Here is a 27814-nt window from a genome sequence, read left to right on the forward strand (position 1 = left end):
GGGGGTGTAAATCAATTTATTTTCAGTGTTAACACTTTACAAAGGGTTAACTACGGGAAGAAAGAAGCTAAATGGATTCATTTAAACTGAATCAATTGCTGAAAAAGCAATATATTGCCAATTTAAGATGTCCTTTTCTTGGCATCATAATACTTCAAACAGCTAAAATGACTGTCAATGTCCTTTTACTTACAGCTGGGGCAAGTTGACACGATGAAGGCAACAATAAAAAGATTTAACGTGCATTACACTCTGTCAGCACATAGAGAAAAATACCAAATAACATGGTCTGTTTCAACTTTTTCAGCCAAGAACACTACAAAACTAAGATTGTCTTGTCCGTGTCCATTTATAATAAATTAAGATCATTTGAGAGGCTGAAAGTGTTCATGGATCTTGTGAGTTGAAATAGTACAGGTCTTTCATTCTGTATGCCAATGCCACATGAACACAATCTTTGTTAAGGTGGCATATGACTTTTTCGGGTTCAACACATTCAATCTGTGTGATGATAGTGCCGTGAAAAATTAACTTCAAAATCAATCCAAATTAATTTTACTTTATTTTCCTTTCCACCTTTTTTCCCTGGCCATCTACTGACACCACTGTTTGTATTATTGCATTGTTATGCAGTCTTTGTTTGAGGATGGCGCTTTAATAGGCACAGGTGTTTCAAACTGTATATGAAGCTTGTAAGCGTTTTTGTATTGTGTTATTTCTGTGTTGGACCCCATAAAGACTAGCTAATGTGACTGCATTAGCTCATGAGGATCCTAATAAATTGATAAATAGATTGGCTTTCACTGGTTATTTGTCTTCCCTATTTGTATTTATTGTAATTACAACCGTTTTTTTTCTGTAATGTGTGGTGCTGTTGTTGTGCAAGGGTTATGCTGAGCGAAAGGAAAATATGGAAAAAAAACTGCAAACCAGCAGTGTGTTTGTTTGCTCATGTTTTTCAGCAATAAAAACTGTATATAGTTTATAATTACTGCTTTGCGGTTTTATGTCTCTATGAAAACTTAAACAGCAGTTAGAGTTTACATGCATGTCTGTCCGACTTAGTATGTGTGGTGTTTTGTTTACAGTGTTTTTGTAGAGCAGTTAAATTGACCTTTGACCTTTTGGATGTAAAATTGTATCATTTTATCGTGCTATAATTTGCGTGAAATTTTGTCAAAATTAGTGAATGAATTCTTCAGTTATGGCCATAAAAACGTGTTTTGTGAGGTCAAAGTGGCCCCATTTCAGAAAGCAGGCTCAACCGCTTTTTTAGGAAAAACGCAGCGAAAAAACTCAATTTTCAATACTTTACCACAATGTCAGTTAAAAAAACACACACACACACACACACACACACACACACACCAAAACACAACGATAACATTTTAAACCAAACCATACCTCGTCCCCACTCCAGTCTGGTACTTATTTCAGCAACAAACAGTTTCACACTTGAGAACAAACATTTCGGTGTTTTCCTCCATTTTTCTCAAACGTTTGTGCCGTAGTAATCTGTTTCCGCCCATACGGCTTCAAAATAAAGGCCCAGAAAGAACAAATAGGAAAAACGGACTTTCAAAATAAGAGGTGACAGGAAGAGGTGAAAGTGAATTTAAATTTTTACCACATTTACAGAAATGAGCTACCTTTTTAAGTTTACATTCACTGACGTCCTGCATGTGAGCAAGACCACAAAGCATGGAGTTAAAGTGGGGAGGACAACAGACAGAAATTGTCATAAATTAATTTTAGTCAGTTAAAATGTACTTCTCTACTTAACTGATGTTTTTTTTAATTTTAAAAAAAACTGTATGCAGTCTAGTTCTTCTCTCTACAGTTTATGCTTAAAACAACTTACTGCTTGCTGTTAGTTTTCATTTGCACTTATGATTCTGACATTTCCCCATAAAAATTATTATATCATTTTTGAGATTTTCTTTGGAAGACCATTCATATAGATAGAAACTTGAGAGGGATTTTAAGTCCCAGTATTCACCCAACTGTAAACATCTTGCCAAAATTGGCATGTAACTAAGTAAGAGTAACTTTTAATTTCAAATTCATTTCAGTTAAAATGTTTCTATACTTGGATGGATAATTATCATCAGACAGGAAATTACAAGAACCCAACGGGAGCAGAAATCACTAATCAAAGCAATGGCACATCCTAGTGGAGAAATATATTATTGCTCACCATAACTACACGTAACTTCCTGTCTACAGTACATGTTTCCCTGTATTGCATACTGTAAGATGTGACTGCTCTTGATTTGGTTCTCTTCTATAATCATGATAGAGTGACACAGTTATTTAACTTTAAAAAATGTGTTGCTTTTTGGCGAAAAGTGAACCGGATGTCTTTATAACATACACTTCCTGGACTGTCAGCTGAGCTGCAGACATGAAAATAAGTCTTGAACTAACAAAAAAACAACATATTTTCTTGAATTTGCAGTCATGTCAACTCACCTGCAGATGATTAAATGACTTCAGCTGATATGTAACAGAGCGGGACGTTTCCTCTGGTTTCTCCCAGCATGCAACTCCTCTTTCGTCTGTTTCACTTTCATTCTTGAATTATTTCTGCTAACACTGCGTGCCGAAGACGACGCGGTAAGTTGACTTAAACATTAAGGAAGTCATTCGTGTTAAGAATGTATGATGATAGACAATATAAGGCACCAGTTTGGGTGAAATAAGAGGGCTTTTTTATAGGGTTTTGTTCGGCTACGCTAAATGAATGGAAATTTTATGTGAAATCGAAAGTGTTGCACTTCCAGTTCACCTGTCGTGTTTGTGCGCTGTCGTTGTCTTATTTACTGTATGTTTCAGCAGAAATACTTTGATTAACTGTGCACTTATCACCGAGTTTTTAGATAAATGATGTTTGTGACACCTAAGGGACGGTTTGTTATTTGTGAGAGGAGATGGGGTGGTAGCCTAAATAATGGGGGAGGCATGTCAAGTATTTTTTTAAGCACGAGGGAGATACTCACGGTATTTGGCTCAGTCACGTCAAGTCAATTTTAATTATATAGCACGTTTCATACAAAATAAGCTCAAAGTGCTTCACACATAAATATGCACAAAAAAGGTAATGGTAATATTAAATGAATACAGATTGATATCAGGGGAATGGCATTTGATTTTATAATGTTGTATTTAAATAAATGAATGAATAAATAAATATTTAAACCCCAAAACTCACTGGCAGGCTTAAAAGGTATGTTTTTTTGTTTTTGTTTTTTGAAAGAAATTGCTAAAATGACAGCATTTATCACAGCAAGAAACTGTAAAAACAGAAATTATCATTGGATTTTCACATTTCTGACAGCCCTTGAACACAGAATGTGTGATAGATGCGTCTATCACAAAACATGACCAAATCTAAGCTTTAAATAGATATTTTTATTTCTTTTCTTTTTTTTTTACCAATTGTTTTCATTTATTTTCAACACATCTTGCAGGGTATACTGTATATCAAACAAAAAAGAAGAAATGTGAGTGTAAATCTGTCTGTAGACAATAAAGTTATGCTCATTCTCAAATAATTATCTGTATCAGCAGATCCTTAGAAAATAAGTTAATAACTTTTTTCAATATAGTTTGAAAATGTAAAATAAATCAAGAGTATTCATTAACTTAATCATGCATTTGTATATTTGTATTACAGGTGAGAGGATTTTCACCTTTCAGCATGTTAACTGCACCTCTCCTGCTGCTGCTGATCGTTCCCTTTCTATCTGGAGCACAGTTGCCAAATCAAGGCCAAGCCAAGGATGCCCCTATAGCCACCAACGGCAAGCCATTCCCATGGGACCGCATGAGACTTCCTAAAACAATCTTTCCCCTCCACTATGACCTGACCATCCACCCCAACCTGACCACGCTCGACTTCACCGGAGTTGTTCGCATCCTGCTGGACGTGCACGAAGACACGAGCACCATCGTTCTCCACTCCAAGCAGCTGCAGATATCCAATGTGCTGCTCTTTGCACCTGAAGGTGTGAGGCCTCTCCAGGTGTTGGAGTATCCTCGTTTCCATCAGCTCGCCCTGCTGTCAGACTCAGTGCTAACCAAAGGGAGAAAGTATGAAGTTCAGCTGGAGTTTGCTGCCAACTTTTCAGACAGCTACCATGGTTTCTACAAAAGCAGCTACCGCACCAGCACTGGGGAAGTTCGGTAAGAGCTTGAATAACATATTTTTCTGTTTCTGTTTTAGAAACTGTATGTAGCATTTTAACATCACCGGATCAGTTAAACATTAAAATCGAAATGTTATAAATCAAGACTTTTTGAACTGCTTTTTATTGAATGTTACGTGTGATGATGCTGTTTGTCCAGACAAATATGCAACTGGAAGCACCATGGTTGGTGGGAAATGTAGTCTTAATTTTGAGAAACACCACCAACAGCTGTATGACAGAAGTATCACATAGAGGATATCAGTAATGTGACAAATCAGTTCTGATTTGTTTGTGGAAATACCAGAGTTACAACAAATTTGGCATTAATAAATTGATTTTGAAAATGCTACATACAATGGCTTTACTTATTTTTTGATCTTGCATGTTATGTTAAACATTATATAACTTTTTGTATTTGTTATTTATTTACATCATTAGGGTTCTGGCATCCACGCAGTTTGAAGCCACCTTTGCTCGCGCAGCCTTTCCCTGTTTCGACGAGCCCGCCTTCAAAGCCAAATTCACCATACAGATTATACGGGAGCCGCGCCACATAGCCATATCCAACATGCCCAAGGTACACATGAACACATAGTTCTTCCTTCACCTTAATAATGACACACAGTGAGAAGTGTTACAATTATTAAAATATAAAAAAAAATTACAAATCAATTGCACTCTGTCTGTAATTGACCTTTTGTCTTCTCCTTTCTTTCCTTGTTTTCTGTCACTACTCAACTGTGTTTCTCAGGTAAAGACAGTTGAGTTGCCGGGCGGTTTGCTTGAGGATCACTTTGACACGACTGTGAAAATGAGCACTTACCTGGTGGCTTACATTGTGTCGGACTTCCTGTCTGTGAGCAAGACCACCCAGCATGGTGTCAAGGTTAGGAGGACAACAAATGGCAGCCATGCCACGATTTCTCACTCAGAAACTGTTAATAGAGTACTTTTTACATGTACAATATTTTTGAGAAACATGTTCAACAGTATATACAGTATACATTTAAATTGTCATAGAACAACCATTGATTAAACCTGCTGTAATGCAGAGGATTTTGCTCTCTATGTGTTTACCATCAGATTTCAGTCTACGCGGTACCAGAGAAGATCGACCAGACAGCGTTTGCGTTGGATGCTGCCGTCAAGCTGTTGGACTTCTATGATGACTACTTTGATATTCCTTACCCGCTTCCCAAACAGGGTCAGTGGAAATACATGTTATTATATTACAAAGCCATTGCAGTATTTTCGGCTCTACTGTATTTATTTTGTAAAAACTGAGTTTGCTGTTTGGACTTCCAAAGAAGGGACTGAGGTAGTCAGAGCTTTGTGTTGTAATAAACATAAGAAAGAACTTTCCATATGGTGGAATCGGCATAAATGACCTCCCCTTTACTTCTGTTAACCATTGTAACAAGATCTGTGTCTGTTTTTAATTTTTCATTTGTCTAGAAATGTTGTGGTTTGCACAGCATTTGTTTGTCCCTTGTGTAGACATCCATGAGCTCATGTCTTGGTGTGAGGTATATAAATTAAAATATTCAAATTTAGGCATTTAAAGATGCCAGTGGGCTGTGCACTGACTAGATAATAGATTTGTTCACTCCTGAATGAACAGAGAAGTTATAGTGAAGTACATTTCATTAAGATATTTTTAAAGACATTAAAACAGCAATATGTACTAAAAAATATCTAAAAAAAAAGTATTATGTGTTTGTATGACATGTTTCAGAGCAAAATTAAAGAGGCAACAGCAGGTGACGTTACAGTACCTTATGTATGTTTATGTTTATGTTCTTCATGTTGTTCCCTGCAGACCTGGCTGCTATCCCAGACTTCCAGTCAGGTGCGATGGAGAACTGGGGGTTGACCACGTACAGAGAGACGGGTCTTCTCTTCGACCCTGAAAAGTCCTCAGTATCAGACAAACTGGGCATCACCAAGGTCATTGCCCACGAGCTGGCACACCAGGTAGCTCACCTGCATCATCTCTTTAAAAAAAAATATCACTTCATTATCCTGCAAAACATTGCCAAGCTTAGAAAGTTACAAAAAATTGTTTTGCTTTTATGAGGAGATGATTGAAGATGGAAGCAGCTTTCTCGTGCTGAGACTAAAAGTTAGCATATAACTTGCAGATCTTAACTTAAGGATTAATTGGTATGCTAAATTCTGTTCTTGTACGCTAAGATGTTCTCACATGTTCTTCTTCCTGTCCAGTGGTTTGGGAACCTGGTGACGATGGAGTGGTGGAATGACCTTTGGCTCAATGAGGGCTTCGCCAAGTTCATGGAGTTTATTTCTGTTGACATCACCTACCCAGAGCTGCAAGTGGTAAGAAACGAGCAGAAGGAACTAACTCGAAACTTAGAACATGGGAACGAGTGGTCTGAACATACAAATCAGCTCAGTCCTCGAATTTGTCTGTTTGCCATACGGTACAATGTGTCTTTCTTATACGTGCTTTCTCTCTGTTTTTGCCTCTCCATGTTAAATTAAGAAATTATTCTTTGACATGGCAAGAAAGGTATTAATGGTTCAGTGTAGTATGAAAGTAGAGTAGGGTATATTTACTGATTAACTCCTGATTGATTACAGTATTTGTTGAGTATTTTAACATTGCAGTGTGTGTGTGTTACTGTAAAACCTTCTAGATTTTTAAAACTAAATTTTGTCTCAAGTGTTATCTGAACTTTTGTCTCTCTCTCATTCATATCCTCCCCCCACTGTGATATTTTCTCTCCCCTTTTTTATCCCAGGATGACTTCTTTTTGGGGAAATGTTTTGAGGCCATGGAAGTGGACTCTCTCAGCTCCTCCCACCCGGTCTCCACCCCCGTGGAAAACCCCACGCAGATCCAGGAGATGTTCGACGACGTTTCATATGATAAGGTCAGCCTCATTCTGTCGCAGGACCACCAACTTGTTGTCAATGCACTTGAATATTGGAACCGTGTAAACAATTTTTGGGCATGTATGATAATTTGCATGAATATGTTTCTCCCAAACTTTAATCAAACTGTGGAGTCGAAACAAAACATCAAAATACAAGTTAAAGAACCTTTAAACGTACTTAACCACACGACAGAATTTATACAGATTGTAGATTTTCAGCATGCTTGTGTTCCTGTTTTTAGGGAGCGTGTATTCTGAATATGCTGCGGGACTTCCTGACTCCTGAAGCCTTTGAGATCGGCATCATCCGATATCTCAAGCGCTACAGCTACCAAAACACCGTCAACAGCCACCTGTGGGACAGCCTGACCAATGTGAGTGATGTGTGGGTAGATGGTTAAGGGAAACATCAAAATTATAATGCTTATATTTTACTACTGATCTAGTTTTGTGAGGTGGACCACCAGAGATTAGAAAATCATGCTAGAAATTTGGGATTTCTAAACCAAAATTAGTTTGATTTAATTAATTAGATAAGCCCAGGATACTTCTAATTGATGGTTAACCCACTGCAAGATGTAACACATGTGTTGGTACCTGTTTCTCAGCTCAGCACAAAAACTGTTTTTGCCTATGTCATGGTGAAGTATCAGTGATACTGCCAGTGTTGTTGCTGTTATGATTCTCTGCTAAAGTTTTGTGCGTCCTCCTGCCAGATCTGCAACTCAGATGATCTGGACAAAGGCCGGATGAAACACCAAGAATTCTGCTCCAATAGCAACCTTCAGACTGGAACCTCTGTATGTTTTGGTCATTTTTATGGCAGAAATCATATTTTCTCTTTCTTCTTTTACTATTTTACTTATATGAAACTTCTTTATTTTTGTATCTCCAAAATGTTTCTTTAGTACTCTTTTGTAGCTGTGCCACAAATCTGTCTTTGGTTATGATGTTTAATCATTTATGTGTATCTAAATGTATAATGTGTGTGTGAATATGCAGAAATGGTACTCCGGTGATGAGCTGGACGTCAGAGCCATCATGGACACCTGGACGCTGCAGGAGGGCTTCCCGCTGGTCACTGTGGAGGTCAAAGGTCGGGAGGTCAGGCTCAGTCAGGAGCGTTTCCTGAAGGCAGACGACCAGTCCCTCACCGAAGGGTAAAATATTACATTAAGAGTGTTATGACGTATACGTGAGCAGTCTCAGTCATGCAGAAGTCCCCCTGCTATTTGAGTGTTTTTTGGAGCATTACTGTCATTCTCTGTACTACCACCAGGGTGTGACAAAAAGATAATTTTCAAAAACTGCACACGCTGTTGTAGCAACTCAAATGCAAAAATCCATCGATTAATTGCCTTATTTTGTCATCCGTATCTCTTACAACTCCTGACTGCAGTTTTATAATGAGCTAGTGTAGCAGCATTTAAAGTATGCAGTGCGAAGTGTGTGAAATTTAAATTTTTTAAATGATCATTGTGTGTTGTTAGATTCCTGTGGCAGATCCCACTGACCTACATGACTAGCGCCTCCAACACCGTCCACCGCTTCCTGCTGAAGACAAAGACTGGTTAGTGTGTAGCTCAGTTAGAGTGACGAGGCTGATTTTTGTATTGCTATATTTCTAACAACATATTGCACATTAAAAATTAATTCTCCAAGTCCTCTTCAATTCAAAGTTTATTTCTTTCTTGTATTAACTCCACCATACAGATGTCCTGTACCTGCCGAAGGAGGTGGACTGGGTGAAGTTCAATGTGGACATGAGCGGCTATTACATGGTCCACTATGCAGGCGAGGGGTGGAACTCCATCATCAAACTGCTGCAACACAACCACACGGCTTTGAGCGGGAACGACCGCGCCAACCTCATCCACAACGTCTTCCAGCTGGTCAGGTCTGTTTGGATAACAACAGATGAACCTGCTGTTTATCCTGCATCACATAATAACAGTCATTTTTTAGGAATTAGATTTAAATCACACTGACATTTTCCAGAAAGAAAATATAGTTTATTTACCATGTTTTGATAGAAAAGATTTGTATCGTGTGTTACAGTACAAAGATGGTGAGGCTGGACACGGCTCTAGAGCTGTCTCTGTACCTGTCCAAAGAGACTGAGATCATGGCTGTGACTCAGGGCTTCGGAGAGCTCGTACCTCTCTACAAACTGATGGAGAAAAGAGACATGGCTGCTCTGGAGAACCAGATGAAGGTTAGTGAAAGCAGCATGGCACAACGAAAACAATAATCCATGTATTCCAATAAAATGCAAAAAAACTTGTCTTGAATTTGTAGCGACTCGTAATGGAGGTTGTCACGCTGCTTTAAAGGGTTTTGGACACTCAAACTTGCCTTTCAATGCGATTAATCCAAAATTCAACATAAACACCCCCTTAGAGCAAGGTAGTAAGACAAATGCATGTACGTCCTTGTGAACGAGACAAACCCCATTCTGAAAATAATGCTCCACAGTGCTACTGGAGGTGCAAAATCTAAACAACTAACTTTTAAACTACTAGTGCTTCTCTATAGCAACAGAAATATACACACAGAGTCATGGTTCTCTGCATAAGCACTAGAGAGCCTGAAAAGCAATGAACTGTGCACAAGCAGAGTGCTGCTTTTAACTTCTGGCTGTTCAAACAAAGCAAAATTCCTCTCAGGCAGTTCAGGAAACATACTGCTCAAACTTAGGTTATTTTCTTTTGTGAATAATTATAGTTTACCTTTTTAAATATAAAATGGTTATTATTGATGTTGGGCTGAAACTGGCAATTATTTTACTAAAGTCAGGTCTTTATAGGTCTAACCCATAATCAAAAACAACCAAATTTATTCTGCTTTGGAAGGTTAATGCACATTTTAGATTCATAAATGATGAATATCAGAAATAGACTGATAAAAAGGTGCTTTATATACTGACAGTATGTGTTTCTCAGGGTTACATTGTGGATTTGTTCCGGGGGCTGATTGATCGGCAGAAGTGGACTGACTCTGGATCAGTGTCTGAGCGAGTGCTGAGGAGCTACCTGCTGCTGTTCAGCTGCGTCAGAAACTACGAGCCCTGTGTGACCAAAGCCACTGAGCTCTTTAAGAGGTGGAAGGACTCTGACGGCACCATGAGGTCAGTGGTCATACAGTCAGACAGCACACCAACAGTGTCCGTTAGATATTTGATTCTGTCTCTTCCTCCCAACTATGACTTGTAGCCGGACCTGTACTTTCATTATTTGTATGTAGAAATTAATTGTTTTCATAAAGTTTTCACTGAACTTGAACCCCTCTCTGTCTTTAGCCTTCCTGTTGACATCACTATGGCTGTGTTTGTCATTGGAGCTCGAACACCAGAGGGGTGGGACTTCCTCTTTGAGAAGTATCGTAGTTCGCTGCAAATGTCTGTAAAGAGCCGCATGAAGACTGCGATGACTGTCACCCCACTGCAGGACAGGCTCCAGTGGTGAGTACATTATATCACACTTCCGCAAGCTTTTTGTTTCTCTTTCTTTTCATGCTCTTTCTTTATCTTTATCTCTGTCTCCAGGATAATGGAGCAGAGCCTCATCGGAGAGGTGATGAAGACTCAGGACCTCCCGGATGTGATCGTCTCTGTCAGCAGGAACCCCCGTGGCTACAAACTGGCCTGGGACTTCCTCCGAGCCAACTGGCACACCCTGATCAAAAAGTCAGTCTCCACTTTAAGCATATCCTATATAATCTTCTGCCATATCTACCCAAGTTTTGCAACTATGTGTTATCAAAGAATGTTGGTCAAAAACTTCTTAAATCAAGCTTTAGGGATAGTTTATTCCAGTAGTACATATTTTTCCTCTAACCTGTAGTGCTGTTTGTCAGTCAGTAGATGGCACTCAGCTTGTGGTGCTTAGAGTGCCAAAAAATGACATTTGAAAAACTCAACAGCAATGTCTCTGTAGAAATCACAACCCGACTTCTCAAGATGTATAGCGTATCACTGCAGCATACATCCACTGCTAGGTGAGCTAGCTAATTTTACAGCTCAACCGAGAAGGACACCATTCAAGCAAAAGATGCTCGCTTCGTTCTGCACAGTGATACACTTGGCGGATGTAGTTTGGTAGAAAGAAAATGCCATCTAGTTTCAATATATGGAAGAGAAGGCAGATATCTCTTTGGTTGATATCTTCACCACTCAGCAACTCTCACCAAAACAATATAGATCAGTGGTTCTCAACCTTTTTGTGTCAAATTGCTAAACATTAGGTCATGAACCCTTATCTGATTTTGCTTCAGGGATGTCCATCTGAAACTATTTGGGTTATTACATATGATAAACAGCACTACAGGTTAGAGGAAAAATATGTATTTCTGAATTTGGGGTGAACTGTTTCAAGTCCTTAAGATATTAATATCAACTGCATCTAAATTTTATTATTTTTATTATATTATTATGCTGACTTTTGTTAGTACTGTAAATCTGTTCAGCCTGAGAATGCTTGTTTTCCCACTAAATGTTAGCAGAGTCATGTATTCTGAACTTTGAACTTTGTGTTTGGTTCGATGCCATAGGTTTGACCTGGGCTCTAGCACCATATCTTATTTGGTGACTGGGGTGACCAACCAGTATTCGACCAGGGAGATGTTGGATGAGGTAAGTTGTCTGTACTTTTGGGCTTCGATGACGTATGTCTGTCTACAGAAAGTGCATGCTGTTGCCCCAAGAACCTGACTGTGTCCCACGTGTCTTATGTCTCCTATCTTTCCCTTTTTTGCTGTAATTCTTTACCTCATATATGTATATATACATATGTTTAATAAAATAGTTAATCACTGTCTGTTAATCACTGGTTACTGCTTTCAACAACAAGGCAGGATTATAAATAGATAAAAACATATTGTTTATCTGAATTTGTCTAATGAAATTAAATTTGCTCTTTTGGTCAGCTTGTTTATTAGATGAATTTGTGGAAGTAAAATGTTTGATATGTTTTTTTAAGTCTACCTTCCCTGTATGTGTTCAGATACAAAGCTTCTTTGGTTCCTTGACTGAGGAGACGGGCTCAGAGATGAGGTGTATCCGGCAGACCTGCGAGACCATCGAGGATAACATCCGCTGGATGGACACCAACCTTCCTCTGCTGCAGGCCTGGCTCAACAAACGCAGCCACAGAGGTGTGCGCGAAGATTTATAGACTCAGGAAAACAAAAACGTCTTGTTTGGATAATAATGAAGACAGAAACTGCAAGAGGTATGGAAGCAACAAAGCTCAAAGTATCTCTTGGAAGCAGACTTTAATGACCATTTTGATGTAAAAATTTGATTTCAACAACAGTGACTCCTGACTTACTCTCCCATATGTAAATATAGAAAACAAAACAAACAAAAATGTTTGGATGCTGTGTCTTCCCAGTACGTACCACTAATTAATCCATACCTGACTGACCTGACCTGACTGGACCTGACTCGGCACTAATGTGTCGACACTTAGGACTTACTTGTGACCTTCAAAACAGTTAAATGTCTTTATTGTTTATTGGGGGTGTGTCTCAGGTTCAAGAGATCTAAATAATTTTGAATTTCTTAAAAGAACCTGTATATGGTAAATGTTTGAGGAGGTAACATCACTTTGAAATGAGCGCAGTTAATACTCAGAGTTGTCTGTGTGTGTTTGTACTTGTATGTTTGTTGGGGTGTGTGTGTGTGTTTTGTATGATGCTGGGATGGGCAAGTTTTTACCTGAAATGTTGAGATGCTTCAACATTAATTCTGTTTCCTGTGTGAAGTCTCTCTCTTTTTTTAACTTAATGTTTAACCTTGTTGTATTATCAATGCAGAAGGCATATTGTACAGTGTTGTACAAACAGAAAATATTATTTCGGTACCAAACCACTCAAAAAAACAAACAAAAAAAAAAAATCCAATTTAAAAAAAATGGAAATGGCCCCTAGAGAAAGAAGGATGCCTCCGGTTTTCAGCAAAAATGCTGTGGCTACACCCTAATAAATTCTCAAAAAATTGTAACAAAAGTTGCCTTAATGCTCTTTTTAGATATTTGCAGAATCTAAAGGTTGTGGACCCCAAATTAATATTTTTATGTTTAAAATTCAAGAACACACTGCTGTAAGATGCAGATGATTTTGCACTGTTTGCTTGAGTCTCCAATATTGGGAACATGAAAATTAATTCTGACTCCACTGGACCTTTTGGTAGCACTATTAACTTTAATGAATTTCTCAGATGACAAAAGAAAATGCACTATAGTAAATGTTACAAAAAGTCATGTCAGTGTAGCCTTATTTTTATGCTACTGTACAATTTTCTATAGAACACAAATTATAGCAATTCTGTTATTTTGTCTGGACAATGTGTGTTGTTTGAGTTAAATATTGGGTCAATAAAGTTAAATTTGACTTATTGTATTGTGTTCTCTTACTTTTATCAAAGTAATAGTTAAGTCTGCATGTGAAACCCTGGGAGGTTATATGGATGTAACCTTTGTACCTTTTCCCTCTGATCAGCATGTCAAACACATTGCCAGCAGTAAAAATCACATTTTCAGGTCTGTTGGGTGATTTAACAATCGCTTGGTTCACCTGTTTTTCATTTCAGCCATACAAAACACACATTCACACAGGATAAAACCCAATGTGAGCTGGTGGCCCAGCAGCTCAAGGAGAATTTGTCTTTAAAGGAAAACTCTCCAATTTTTTATGCATTAAGATGCCTTTGTCAAGGGAGTACTATTGGGCCAGTGAGAACAATTGCATTAAGTACCTTATTGTGATGGACAAGATTTGCCAAGTCTCTGCAAATCGCCTCTTATGATTTCATAGTGATGTCGTCAGGGGGTTATCTCGACTTGTGTTTGAATATTACAAAAGATTAACAGAAAGTGTGCTTGACAAACAAGCAGAGATTCTACAATGTGGGAGGTGAGTTACATTATGGTAAATGTAAGATTAAAACTGGGGTCTAAAATCAGGATATTTGAGTTTTGAGAACTCCTTTTGTCTCAGTCTTTTCCAACTGTACCAACAGAAGTGCAAATCACTGGAAATGAGCCCCTTTGAAGAACAATACATTAAAAGAAAGAAAAAAAAATGCTGTATTTAGTCAGAGAAAAAATAACGAATTAATGCTTTGACTCGGATACAATTTAACCACGATGCTTGGGTCATGATACATTTTTTATTGCAATTTTATATACGTGATATGCTGGATATTATGATAACATATGTTGCTATTTATTATATTTTAAACTTTGTCAGCATCTGTTTTTATCTAATGAAATAAAGTTTTTAGTCTGTCTATTTCACTTGAATATTTTTTATTGCAGCAATGTGTCTAGTAGAATGAAAGAAAAATTGTTTTTCCTTTTTTCTTGTCCTGTTTTGAGACAGAATTCCACCTTACGAACATCCCCTAATGACCACTGTCAGTATTTGTGCTTTTATGTTTGTATTTATTTTCTGTGTGCACTGAAGCACATATTAGCATCATCTGAAATATCAAGCAACTATCTACTTATGTTACTACAATATACAATGTTATGATTGGGCACTTTTATGATTTTAATAGTGTGAAATCAATAAAAATATTTGAATAAAACATAATTTTATTATTCTATGAGGTAAATTTGGATTTGCAATATTAATATTTTAGTTATTTTTTTAAATTGATACTTGGCATATGTGCATTAATACCATATTGCCATGCAAAATATAGCAATACTATTTTGTAACAATATTTTCCAGCTTACACACACACACAAACACACACCTCAAGCTCTGCCTGCTATTTCCTCGGGATTTTGGGAGGAGTGCTTTGGCTGCTATCTGAGATAAAAGATGAAACAACAATATTCCACCTGTTGCTTTGACTCTGGAGTACCAGTATTGACACTATACGCTTGTGTAAACAAAAGGAACCTCAAAATATAGGGGAGTAAATGATAAGTGTTTATTCTACTGCAGAGAGAATTAATCTCTATGTTAACGTTTATTTTACTGCTCTTCCTCATCTGCTCTTGTTTCTCAGGTAACTGTTACTTTAAATCCTCTAATGCCGCCATAAATTCTTCTGATGGACCTTGAGCACAAACTAATAAAACACACCTCCCAACCAATAACACACACACACACACACACACACATACATTCACATACTGTATATTAGCATTTACTTATACACATAACACTTGTGTTAAAGCTGAACACACACACTGTTGATATAATAACGACTGCTTCAATTTCTGAGGGTGTTTCAGGGGCTGATGTGCATACTGGGCTTTGAACTCACTCCAGCAGACACACACACACACACACACACACACACACACACACCTCCCCCTCATCAGTGCACCCACAATAGAAACTGCACTCTGCTCCACTGAGTTTTCCCTCCCAGTCATACACCTGAGGAGAGCAGAGTCTGGACTGAAGGTAAGAGACTGAAGTTTGTCTTTCTGATTCTATTTATTGTTTTCAAAATGTTCAGCACTGCTAAATGATCAAAAACTGTTCAAACTTAATCTCATTATCTCAGAGGAAGAACATTCGGAGACGTTTATTTGTTTAGTCAGTATTTACAGATGTGCCCCTGTAGCAGTGTGCTCACCGATCATGTGATTTGAATTTTGACCTCCCCTACCTGATTCTCGTCTTTCATTTGGTTGATTTTTTTTAAATAATCTATTCGACATATAAAACATAGTAATGTGAGGACCACCTCAAAGTATAAACAAAGCATACAGATTCAACATCATGTTGACTTGAGCCACACAAGAGTTCAGGTGGTGAAAGGTGAAAATTTAGCAAATTTTGATGAAAAGTTGTCGCCTTCCTTGCAAAGATGATATAAGCAAATACTGATTTAACTCTGATAAGACACTATGATAAACATTTATCTCCGAGCAACACAGTTCCTTATAATTTTTATCTCACAAACAGGAAATTAAGCAACAGTTTAGAAGCAATTATAACTTATAACAGTGACTTGGTTACATGTTGGTTAGTGAAGCAGGGGAATGTATTCGCTGTGTCTGGGATAGTTTTTGGGGTATTAATCTGAAGCTGTTGAATATTACTGATAATTGACATTATCAGTGGTTTACTTGTGATTCAAGGGTGTTTTCCAGTGTACTGTAATCTATCTGCTGACTCATAGCATGTGACCGTGTAAGGGGGCAATATGCCTGTTTGTTGACCTCATCAGTAATATTTTGAAGCTATCCTGTGAAAACAATGCATCTCCAGGACCAGGATTGGGTCGGATTACTTAGAAAATGTAGTCAGTTGGTCATTATTGACACAATTCATTGGATTAAATGAAATTTAATCAGAATACTGGATTACTTTAAAATCAAACACTGGAAATATTTCACCCTATAGCTACAAGAACAATGGACCAGCCACAAAAATTGAAGTTCCACAAATATTGTCTATATTTTCTCTTTAAACATCTCAAAATATTTTCTGTGCAAATAAAATGCATTTTGAATATTCAAGATTTATTGTCAAATCAAATTAAGCACCACAAAGTGAAGCACTTGTTTCAGGAACCCTGCATATCAGTTTTGCTTTTCATGAGTAAATAAAACATTGATTATCATAAAAAAAAACTTTAATAGTTTTAGAATTTCCACATTTAGGAGACGCAATCAAAAATGTAATCAAGTAATCCTTGGCAATGTAACTGTGATCTACAATTTTTTTAGAATTACTTATTTTACTTATATTTTGTAATCTAATTGTAATGCAAGTAATCCATTGCTACCAATTCTCTAGGACATCACATTTTCATCAAAACAGCCCATTTTCCTGTTTGTGACAGTGCATTTGTTCAGGTAATAGGTCTCTCACAGCAGGCATCTCAACTTGTCATTGTGGTAAAAACCCAGGTGTTACTGATAACACTAACGATGCTCCATTTAAGTGCCACATGGAAGTTGGCCATCATTAAGTTTATTATTTACACCTGCATTACTGTGACATCTTAAAATGCCTTCCATAATAAGGGCCTATCCACTGGGTTTTTAAATGGTCTTTGTATCTTAAGAGGCAGAAGAATCTTTTCAACACAGTTTATCTGTAAAATAAATAAATAAATAATAATGCAGAGATGCTGCCTTGTACTTCACGAAAGATCCAGAAAAGCTCAATTAAATTTCGACCACACCTTACTCTGTGTCATACTTTGACATCAAAGCCTGACCTGGTTTTACACTGTCGCCTCAATATTTCTGTTAATGTCCTGAAAGGTTTCCAAACACAGTGGAACAAATGTAATCATTAGATCTTCGCGTAATAACACCATCCTGCGCAGGTAGACCTAATGAGGTTACTGCAGGACAAAACAGTGGGAGATGTACATCTTTAAGTGTATTATCTCTTCACCACACAAGTACAGACAGGCAATAAAATATTCTTGGATCATGGTGTCTTGGACAAAACATTTATGGGTCTTAAGTTCAAAGTATATTTCCCTGTTGAGCCAGGTAAGGAAAAAGAACAAGTGGAAACTTTTGCAGGGCATCAACATGGGCACACCTTAAAGTAGTCTTACAAGGCAAGCATTGTTAAAGTCTATAAAGTTGAGCAACTGTTGTAGACTGTATAAAAACGTTTGTGGACTCCTGTTTAGTAGCCTCAAATCTGGCATCTTGAGCTGTGTTCGAAACCATTCCCTATTACGGAAATAATGCAATATATAGCGTGTACACCATTTTGTAACAGTGTTCAGATTCTCAGCGGTTAATTTCATCTACTATATAGTGCACTAAAATACCTGCAATGCCCAGCAAATTTGAGTGTACATGTGATGTTCCCTACATTTTACTCCCGTATAACTATGAAATGCGGTTGTGTATTTCTGGAGGAAGAAAATTATAGTTTCCGAAATCTCGTATGGTTATTCCCTATAAAGTTCACTATTTAATGTGGATGTTTAATGTTTAATGTATTTAATTTGGATTTTTGCAGCCAGTACTGATGAGAAGTGACCATATTTGAATGTGATGGTGGCGCTAACCCTAACACTAGCTGCTAGCTTCATTAACACAATGTGTTCACAGTCTGTGGTTAACTGTGCTATTGCTAAATTTTGCTAGCGAAAAATAGGCTTAACCATTTTGACAAAACTTACTTGCTGGAAAAGCTCCTTAGAGTTCAACCAAACGCTGAAAACAACTTCTTTTTGGTGACCAAAATGTAACATTAACTGTCGTGAACTGAAAACACAATGAAATAACATAAGCTATGGCTGTGTCTATATTCTGTGAAACATAACTTTAGGCCTTAATAACATTTAAATAGGTGAACTACATATAAATTCACCTTTAGAGTGGTGAAGGAGTGACATATTTGTAGGCCAACCAGAAAGTAAGCGTCACACTGGCGCCCTCATGAGGATTTTTAAATGGGATTTTCGATTATCGTCAAAACTAAGCTCTGTGACAAACACAAGTTTATGAGATTTACACATTTTGTTCAGAATGATAATCTCTACAGATGACCAACACTTTTGTGTGTTTTAAAGTGAAAATAAAATCATCAGAAGTATAAAGCTATTGTAAGGTTATAAACAAACTACATCATGGTCGCACAATGTAAACGTCACTACCCCGAATCATTCAACTTCACCTTACACGTTAAAACACAACTGAAGAATATAATATAATATATAATATAATAATATTACATAATAAACAGCGATGTTTTTTGTGTTTCCCTTTCAGGTTTATACTGTATTTTTCTGACTCAGGAGTTTATCCACAGAGCTCTGAGGATGCCATTTCAGTCCATTCCCATTCTAGAGTAAGACACATTTCTTTTCATCTATATATTTCTTTTAAATAACTGTTTTGTTTTGATGACCTTACTTCCTCATGGGCTGGTTCAAAAGAACCAACACTTAAAATATATGATAATATATAGGCTATAATACGTATAATTTAAAAATGTAGCTCCTTCAATTTTTATTTAAAATTTTTTCTTGACCTCATTCAAACCCGAAAAGAACCCTTTGAAACCTAATTAAATCGGCTTGATTTCGTTCAAAAACTTGGGACGAAGGCAATTAACTTCTAAATAAGTAGCCAAAAAAATAGCAAGAATGTGGCAGAAAGTTGCAAGAAAGTGAACTGATAATAAGTGAAAAAATAAACAGATTAGTATCTTGTAATCCCTCCCATTAATTGATTTGCAATTTGCATTTTTTTCTCATGTTTTCAAAAGAAATCCTAGTAATTTTCTCAGGTTTCAGAGGTTTAAAATATTGTAAAAGGTGTCAGAACGCAGCACAAGAAAAGTGATGTTGATCAAGGTGTCAAAGGGTTAAGTGCTTGCCCTGCTCTTTACCATAAAGTAAATTTGCGCAATTGATGATTGTACCAAAATATAGAAATAAGACACAGTATTTACACAAAATAAGGACATATCTCATGTTTATGTCAGATGAGCCTAAATATAATATTCCTTTCTTCGGACAAAAAGTTAGAAAAACAGAATGAGACAGAGAAATGAACAATATGTTACATGACATAGTGATGTTACATAGGTACGGGGTCAATTACAGCTAAGAGAGGTATAAATCTGTATTATATCTGTAATAAACTGTAAAACTTAAACTTCAATTGAATAAATTTACTTGAATTTGGATGGTAGTGCTGTTCAAAAAGTACTGTCAACACCAAAAGCTGATATAGTGTCTGAAAATGCCCTATATTTCACCATGTGCATGTGTTAACTGCACTGGTATTTGTTGGATTTTAGTTCTATTTATTGCTTGTTTTTAAGTTTTGTGTTTTTTTTTTTTGTCTCCCTCCACTTTAATCTCCTTCCCTCTCTTTCCTTTAACTCCTCCACCTTCCCACTCACCAATCTTCCCCTGTTTTGCACCCATCTCCTCATGCTCCTCTTCCTCTCCAAGGATCTTCCTTGGCATCCTGGGCTTCGGGCTCTCCATCATGTTCTGCACGACCCTCTGCAGGGTGTGCAGTCGCTATAGAGAGGAGCAGATAGAAAGGGAGGTGTTGCGACGCAGTGAGCAGGAGGGACGTCCTCCTCCGATATATTTTATCCCCTTTCATGGAAGCTTGTCACAGGATGGCGAAGACCACCCCAGGGTGCCTCGATACAGCCAAGAGATCCACGCACCACCACGATATAGCAATGCTGTCTACTGTGGGCCCCCACCTTCATATAACGAGGTGATTCTAAAACAAAAATAATGTGTCCTATTTTGATTTTACCTTCAGCACTTCCTGTCCCTGAAACCCTAAATTCACTGAACAGTATTGTATTATATCAATGTGTATTTCTGAGTACTTAGATTCTAACTTTGTGTTTCTTTCTGTGTTTTTCAGCTAGGATTTAAGCCTGAAGATCTTCCCCCTGATTACACAGAGTACAGTGTTCCTGTCACACCTGTGTATCCCATCACACCTCCACCTCACACAGATATGGTTCAACCACAAACACAGTCTCAGCAATAAGCCAGGACCTGTGTTGACCTTAAGGACAGTGTTGATCACTGAACTGCCTCATGGACTAAAGTGAGCTGACACTGGAGTTTCTAATGTTTCCATGATATTTTTTTATTATGGTAATGAATGTGATGATGGCACAGACGGGATAAAAACTGCAAAAATGGCACAATGTGTGACACCATGACGCTCATTCTCCAAGCCACTGAAGCACTCATGACCTGAAACAGATTTTATGTGTCTCTGTATGTTGATTGTTAAAATGGGATCCATGCACATCTTTTTGTTGAGGTTTTGCTTTGATCCTAATTGTTTGCATGTCTGTCTGATGTTTCATAAGCTGGATCACAAAAAAACATTGCAAAAGTATTAATGAAATAAGTGTAAATTCAGGTGCGAATGTAAAGCCAATTGTGCCACTGTGTGGCCTTTCATAAAGCTTTGTTTTGTCTAATGTCTCCTCAACCGTATTTTCCTCCCCTGGATTACTTTTTCTAATGTGTACTAGTGCCTGTACAGGATTTTAATTAGACATTTTCTCACAATTTCTCAGTACTTCACAAAATATGGTAAATTACATGTTTGTCTTGCTGCTTATTTGACTTAACTTTGTATAATTCCTAAATGCATGGTTAATTTTATTCAAATTGAGATTATGCATATTGCATTTTGACATTAGGTGGTACAAAAACGTGATTAACTGAAAAGGCCAAAATGAAGTGGCCAAAATGACTCACTTCATTTGGTGACAAACTTCATCCCCGTACAAAACACAAATATTCATACAGGATTTGCCAAAAATCATAAAAACGGTGTATTAATATGTGTATTTTACTGTAATTCCAGATGCTGAGTGAATGTTTACTTTCATTAAAACTAAAAGTTTAGAAGGGAAATATGGGCTCTCTGAGTGTCTTGTAGTTTATGTTGTGTTTGGTGTATAATATAATATATCATACTGACCTGAAAAGCACAGACACATAGGATGTATGAAAAACATGTTTTTACTCATGGTAATTGTTTCCAGGGACTGAATGATGTATTCATGTCACATTCAAATCAAGTTGCAACAACTTTCCGAAAAACTGGATGGTCCACAGGAACAACTTCAAATTTGATTGACTTTGGCTTTAGATTTTGATATAGTCATGTTGTACCTTTGAAGTCATGCTAAGAGTATTTTCCTGAGGGCTGCAAGCAGTATTTTTTAGGTTAGAGGTGATGTCTATATTACCAAATGACATAAAAGCATAAAGTATTGATTAGAAACTGTTTAAAATGTTTACGCCAGCAAATAGCAGGTTACATTTGTCTAAATCTCAGGACAAAATGTGAATTAGAAATAGACAAGCTGGTCTACCAAACAGATCTCTCAGTAAAATGGCAACATTTCTGTGACTCAAAAGACGTAATATCAAGACAAATTAAGGCTGAATAAAGAAATCCACGTTCATGTATATACATTTAAATCTTATACCATAAATGTATTGAAATACAAGCAAAATAAATACAGAACTGTAATTAAACTGTTTGGCAAGATCCTAATTTCTACACTGAGCAAAAATTTAAACAAAGCACTTTTTCTCCGATTTTTCTGTGGTTTAAAGTTAAAGACGTAAGACTTTTTGATGCACAGATATATTTCTGTCAAATGTTGGTCCTAAATCGATTCAAATATATGTTAGTGAGCACTTCTCCTTTCCTAAGATAATCAATCCACCTCACAGGTGTGACATATCAATGCTGATTAAATGGCTTGATTACCACACAGATGTGCCTTGAGATGGTCACACAAAAAAAGGCCCATCAAAATGTGCAGCTTGATCACACACAATGCCACAGGTGTCTTAAGTATGAGACAGTGTGCCATTGGCATGATGAGTGCAAGGATGTCCACTGCACATTTTAGTGCACATTTTTTCCCATCATTACACACTCACAATCAGGTATGTCTCACTTTTTCAACTAAACGTTACAAAGAATGGCCCAGTAACTAGTTGGTGGAGAGTCATAAATCAGAGATACTTGAGAATTGACTATTTTTCTCACCCAATTTAATATTCAAAGACATCATTAATGCCACGGGAATGATGGGTTATTGCAAACACATTCTGGGTCAGCATTAACTCTGTTTTGGCTGTAAGTGTGTCACTCTGGACAACCACTCATAACCTTTCACCTAATCTTTTTCTCTAACAGAGCTGAAGCACAGCAGTGGTTCACTGAAACCCAGTGCATAGTGGCATGTCTACAATGACTAACACATGTGTGGACAGGCTGACATACAGTCGCACATGGCCCAACGTGCATCCCAGACGTACACACATGACCTGTAATCCTATATATGTCAAGGGATCCAAACTCTCTGTCTCTTTCTTTCTGTTTTAGAGCCACTGAATGTGGTGTCGTCTTCCAGCCTCTATAAGGGAGGGTCCTCTCCTCTTATACATATCTTTACTATGCTATGCTATCACTTTACACGGTGCAGGGGGTGTATGTATACATGTGTGCCTGCGTGGATGTGTGCATAAACTTAAATTCCAGAATATCTTTCTTCCTGTGCTTGTTTTAGAGTTGGGGTGTAATTTTAATTTTTGATTTTAACTGATGTGACACGTGAGAGAGTTGAGTACTGTGGCTCTAATCACCACAACATGTTATTTATATGAGTGTTTCCTGCAAGTGACTGAGAATACAATACAAACAATATTATTCAAGGGGAGACAATGTTGGCAGCTTCAACAGCAGAAACCAATGATCCATGAGTTGAAAATTTCATACTGTTTTTTGAGGCTTTTTCTCTACCTTCCTCTTGCTCTTTTTCATATGAATAAGCACACCTGACCACAGGTCTGTTTGTGTGGAGGAAGGCTTGCTAGCATAGTCACATAAATCACACTGTAAAATCATGGAGAACTACTGGCAGCTGTAGCTGCCAGCATCCTTCTGTTATTTTAGCATCAATACAGCAAATTACTTCAACATCATATTACTGTTAAATGTATTACAGTGTGTACGGTAGAATTTGACGTTTACATTGTAATATCTGCTCCATAAAGCATTAACTTTAGCAGTTATGGACTAGATTTTGAAAAAGCTGTACATTACTGTTAGAATTTGGCTGCATTTTACAGATATTTGTTGCAGTGTAGGACTGTAGAAATACAGGGTAGTGTTGTATCATGTAGATTAAACACTAGAGGGCAGTGCGATTGTAGAGACTAATGCCGAGTGTGCATTTCAATCTCTATTATTTCTAGTTCTTGCAATTTTTCAGAGCAGCTTTACAGTAGATTTTAAGCAAAAAAAAGAACATTTAACAGACCAGGATTAACATTTGTCAAAAGCTCACCAGACACATTGTCATGTGTTGAAAGTAAAACATATTTCTACTATGCAAACATCTATATGACAGGGATGATTTTACTTTCCACAATTTAATTCTTTGTATTTTACTGCTATTATAACTCATTTGACAGTTTTGTGATTTCAATAGTATGGTGCATGTGTTCAGGCCAGCCAGCCCATATATGGAGATTTGACTCCGTACCAATAAAAGTATTGGTTTTGGAATTGCGCAAGAGGTTATCAGTGGGAAAATACGACTCAGAAAGTTGATGCATTATGAAAACAGAATTTTCACTTGTAGAATCAAAAATCTATATTTTAAAAGCAGTAATAAAGGCAGCAGGATGAATGCATGCAGGGGGGATCTTGAAGTGTCTGTGTGGCTCCTTTCACACCAGAAAATGTGAAAGGTGCTACCGAGAACTTCTCCTCCTCTACTGTTACAACATGTCCTCACCTCTGACCTCTGTTTCTAATTTTCTATCTGGATCTGTCTACACTTATACCTCTAATCCTTCTCACTCTGTTCTCTCCCTCTGTATCCTACTCTCCCTGTCCATCTCTCTCTTTCATAAAGTTAACACACTTTATGGCTTTTCTTATATTTTCACCTACACTCTCCTGACACCTGTTCATCTATCCTTCCCCTGAAGCTGCACGAAGCATTAGAATTTCTTCCCTTCAGTAATATTTCACTCAGCTTGCCTGACTTTGAACTACCTCACTAATAATCACTTGTTAACATAATATACCCTGAAGCTTTAAGTGGTTAATGGACTGATTATTTGCTTTAAATACCTTTAAATCACTTTGTATTTACGTTCCAGAGAGAGGGCAGCTTGGAAGTGAAAACACAAAGATATCTCAAAATTATTATCATTATATCGCTCTGTTTTTTATGTATGTCGATGTTTGTGTATGTCTATAGTATAGTGATTGTGTATATGTATGAACGTTTTTGTCCATGTTTGTGGAGTTATTTAAATTACATTTACATTTCTCTTGCTTACATTTAAAAAAAGGTTTGTATTATAAAATTTAAGACCTTGGAATGGTTTTTCCTCCATTCCTATCATGGTTGTGCCGGTAGAGCCGTTACATTTTTACCCTTTCTGTCTTGATTTGTATACTTATACAGAAAAAAAGTCGTAGACAAAATTTTAAAGCATGATATTCAAAACTTCGCTGAAATTTGATCTGCTTTCTCCAAGTATGCTGTTTTGCATTCTCACTGCACTATTGAGTTGAGCACTTAAAAGACAATGGATTCTTGACTTCATCCATACACTTCATTAAAGGGATATGTACATGTTCTGTCCATTTTTTGCTATATTTTCTCTGTTGTTAAGCAGGATTTGTGGGGGTCAGTCTTTGTTATCTGGACTAAAACAATATTTTGTGGATTTAAATTATGCATGGTTTCTCCATGCGCATGTACTTTAATGACCCACATGTGGGTAGTTAAAGAGATCAGTCTGTCCACTGTACTACAAAGAAATCTGGTCATTGATCTTTAATAAATTCTGCTGGCAGACAGAAAAACTAACTGAGAGCTAGAGACAGAGTGCTTAAGGATTAAAAGTTATTTTTGCATGTGACTTTAAGAAAATGCAGCACATTGTCCGAGTGACTTCTGGTGAGTTTGAACACTGCTGCTCTAGAGGAGACATCCTGGAATAGATTTAGAGGGAGAACCCCCCCCCCCCGAGGGCTGCACGGGCAGAGAGAAGCGCAGATAATAAAAAAAGGAATGGATGGGATGTTTTTGTGTCTGTGCATGTGAGCATATCGGCCAAAGAAAAGAGTGTTGCAGCAAGAGAGATGCTAAAAGTTCACCATGTGTTTGTGTATGTAAGTCTGTTGTCTGTTGAATGATAGCTGAGCACAGTTGCTTTTATTACCAGGATGACCCAGCTCTCTCCTTACCTTCCTGCTATTCTCTTTATCCCCTCCCCCCACAACTCTGTGATATGAATACACACTGGAGAGCCCCTGGCATTACACGCAGTGATGACTGAGTCTTTCCTTGCACTGCTATCTTTGTCTGGCCTTCATCACAACTTCATCACTGTTACTCTTCACTAACAAACTCTCTGTGCAAGTGCGGTCTTTCAGTCTGTCTGTTTGGCAAAACCATGACTGTGTCAGGAAAAATAATCCACACTGATGCCACATTACAACACGCTCAGTGATGGGAAGTGATCGGCACAAGGTTTTCTTTAACTTCATTTCAGTTTATCTGTTTTTTGGTTGTTTGTTTTTTATTTATTTTTGTGTGAGGAGCCACATTCATGATTGACCAGTGATTTTAACCTCACTTTTACCAAATATTTTACATCAAGAAGTGGTCAACCGTGATATTTTGTTTTTAATATGTTTCTTTTAATATCTGATCACCAATGGAAGAAAATTAGCATGGCCAACTCACACTAAAGTAACGTTTTGTGTTAATTAGGGGAAAAAAGAGATGCACATATGCACATTTATGTGCATATTTTGTCATCTCATAGTGGTAAGATAAGCCATGAGTCACACTGATTAGTATGGTAATAGTTGTTGTTAGATAATCATTATTTCATATTTAATAGTTAAACTTTTTTTTAATGTTGCTTTTGTTTGAAGAACTTAACTGAATTGTTTTGATTACAACACTGTTATCATTATTTTGGCTAATTAGAGTAGTTGTTAATGCTTTAGTTTTAAAAGCAGCTCTGGTACACCAGGTGAAACTTCATATATGGTTAAGCAGGTCAAATTTTGATGCTTGGGCAGAAGCCCCGGCATTAGTCTTGTGAACCAACAAGGGGTCAGCGGTTAGGTTTAGTTGACTAAACTACTTGAAAGGGTTAAGAAAAGATTATGATGGACATTCAACCCACGTGACTAATAACCGACATAAAAAAAAATAACTCAATGCTAACATTAAGTTTCACAGCGGACACAAACGCCGGTCTCCTGGGTCAAAGTTCTGTGCTTGCTGGACCAATCCATCTTCCCACCCGCCTTATATGATTTGATGTGACATAAATTTGTTCAAAAAGTTTAAAGCACACCTCCAGACGACAAAAACACAACGCTTTGTATGAGAGATAATACAAGAGAAGAAAAAACAAGCCGATGACAAGCATGTAGCTTGAAACGTCACCTCTGTGGAAATTTAATTAGATATTCCTCAGAGAATAATCTAGTGTGCAGACTTTATTTTTTCTTCGCACATGAATTGACTGACTAAAAGCTTACAACTTTAAATTTAGACAAATATAGATTTATACAAAGACTTTACAGCAAGGACATGCTGTGAATGTTTTAATGATCATGATGACATTTGCCTTTATGTAAAAACAAAAAGTAGCACTTAAACACTATGTTTGTACATCTAGTGCATACATGTCTGTCTACAACAATGAGCACACAAATGCAGTTATCTGTGTATACCAATTAGTGGGTGGGCTGCTGTTGGCAGGATTCAAGAATGTCAGAGGTCAAAAGAAAACAGGCGAGTGGGTGACTCCACGGGACGGAGTGGGGGTTGAGGTCAACAGAGATCGTTTTACAGGGAAGGGTCTGTGGGTCAGAGACCTCGGGAGCCCTTCTTATGAAGTACTACTGAGTTTGCTAAAAAAGTGAAACTCTTTTCTCTTTTAAAAAGGCTCCTGAGTAAAAGATTTAATTTCAATCCTGCCTACATATCTATGGCATATTAAAAATTTCACAAACACTAGAAGTAATGAAGTTCATGTCTCTTCTTCCTCCTAAAGTAACTCCTGTGAAAATTTCTTTGAAAATTACGTTTGCTTACTGGCTTGCTGGTGTTATTTGCTTAACTTTGAAAGTAGTCCTCTTTCAAAAATAACATTTGAGAATTACAAAAAACACATACAATTTACCTTGAAAAAAAATTTAGCAAGAAAACCAT

The 27814-nt window shown here is 37.3% G+C and overlaps 2 protein-coding genes across 2 annotated transcripts; both read left to right on the top strand.

Annotated features, from left to right (window-relative positions):
- Window positions 1-2412: 2412 nt before the first annotated feature.
- Window positions 2413-13482, top strand: erap1b (endoplasmic reticulum aminopeptidase 1b). Its single transcript, XM_042487954.1, has 19 exons — window positions 2413-2616; window positions 3677-4185; window positions 4629-4767; window positions 4942-5076; window positions 5274-5394; window positions 6010-6164; window positions 6414-6527; window positions 6953-7084; window positions 7330-7461; window positions 7804-7887; window positions 8090-8247; window positions 8578-8657; window positions 8801-8984; window positions 9146-9302; window positions 10030-10214; window positions 10386-10547; window positions 10632-10772; window positions 11636-11717; window positions 12088-13482. Exons 2-19 carry the CDS (start codon window positions 3701-3703, stop codon window positions 12256-12258), a joined length of 2817 nt encoding a protein of 938 aa, XP_042343888.1. The 5' UTR covers window positions 2413-2616; window positions 3677-3700; the 3' UTR covers window positions 12259-13482.
- Window positions 13483-15452: 1970 nt separating this feature from the next.
- si:dkey-283b1.6 (extensin) lies at window positions 15453-21435 on the top strand. The gene is made up of 4 exons (XM_042488955.1): window positions 15453-15508; window positions 18802-18880; window positions 19995-20274; window positions 20431-21435. The coding sequence occupies exons 2-4, from the start codon at window positions 18852-18854 to the stop codon at window positions 20557-20559; spliced, it is 438 nt and encodes a 145-aa protein (XP_042344889.1). The 5' UTR covers window positions 15453-15508; window positions 18802-18851; the 3' UTR covers window positions 20560-21435.
- Window positions 21436-27814: the final 6379 nt, after the last annotated feature.

This window comes from Plectropomus leopardus, chromosome 6 (assembly GCF_008729295.1).
Source record: "Plectropomus leopardus isolate mb chromosome 6, YSFRI_Pleo_2.0, whole genome shotgun sequence".
In the NCBI taxonomy this organism is placed as follows: Eukaryota; Metazoa; Chordata; class Actinopteri; order Perciformes; family Serranidae; genus Plectropomus; species Plectropomus leopardus.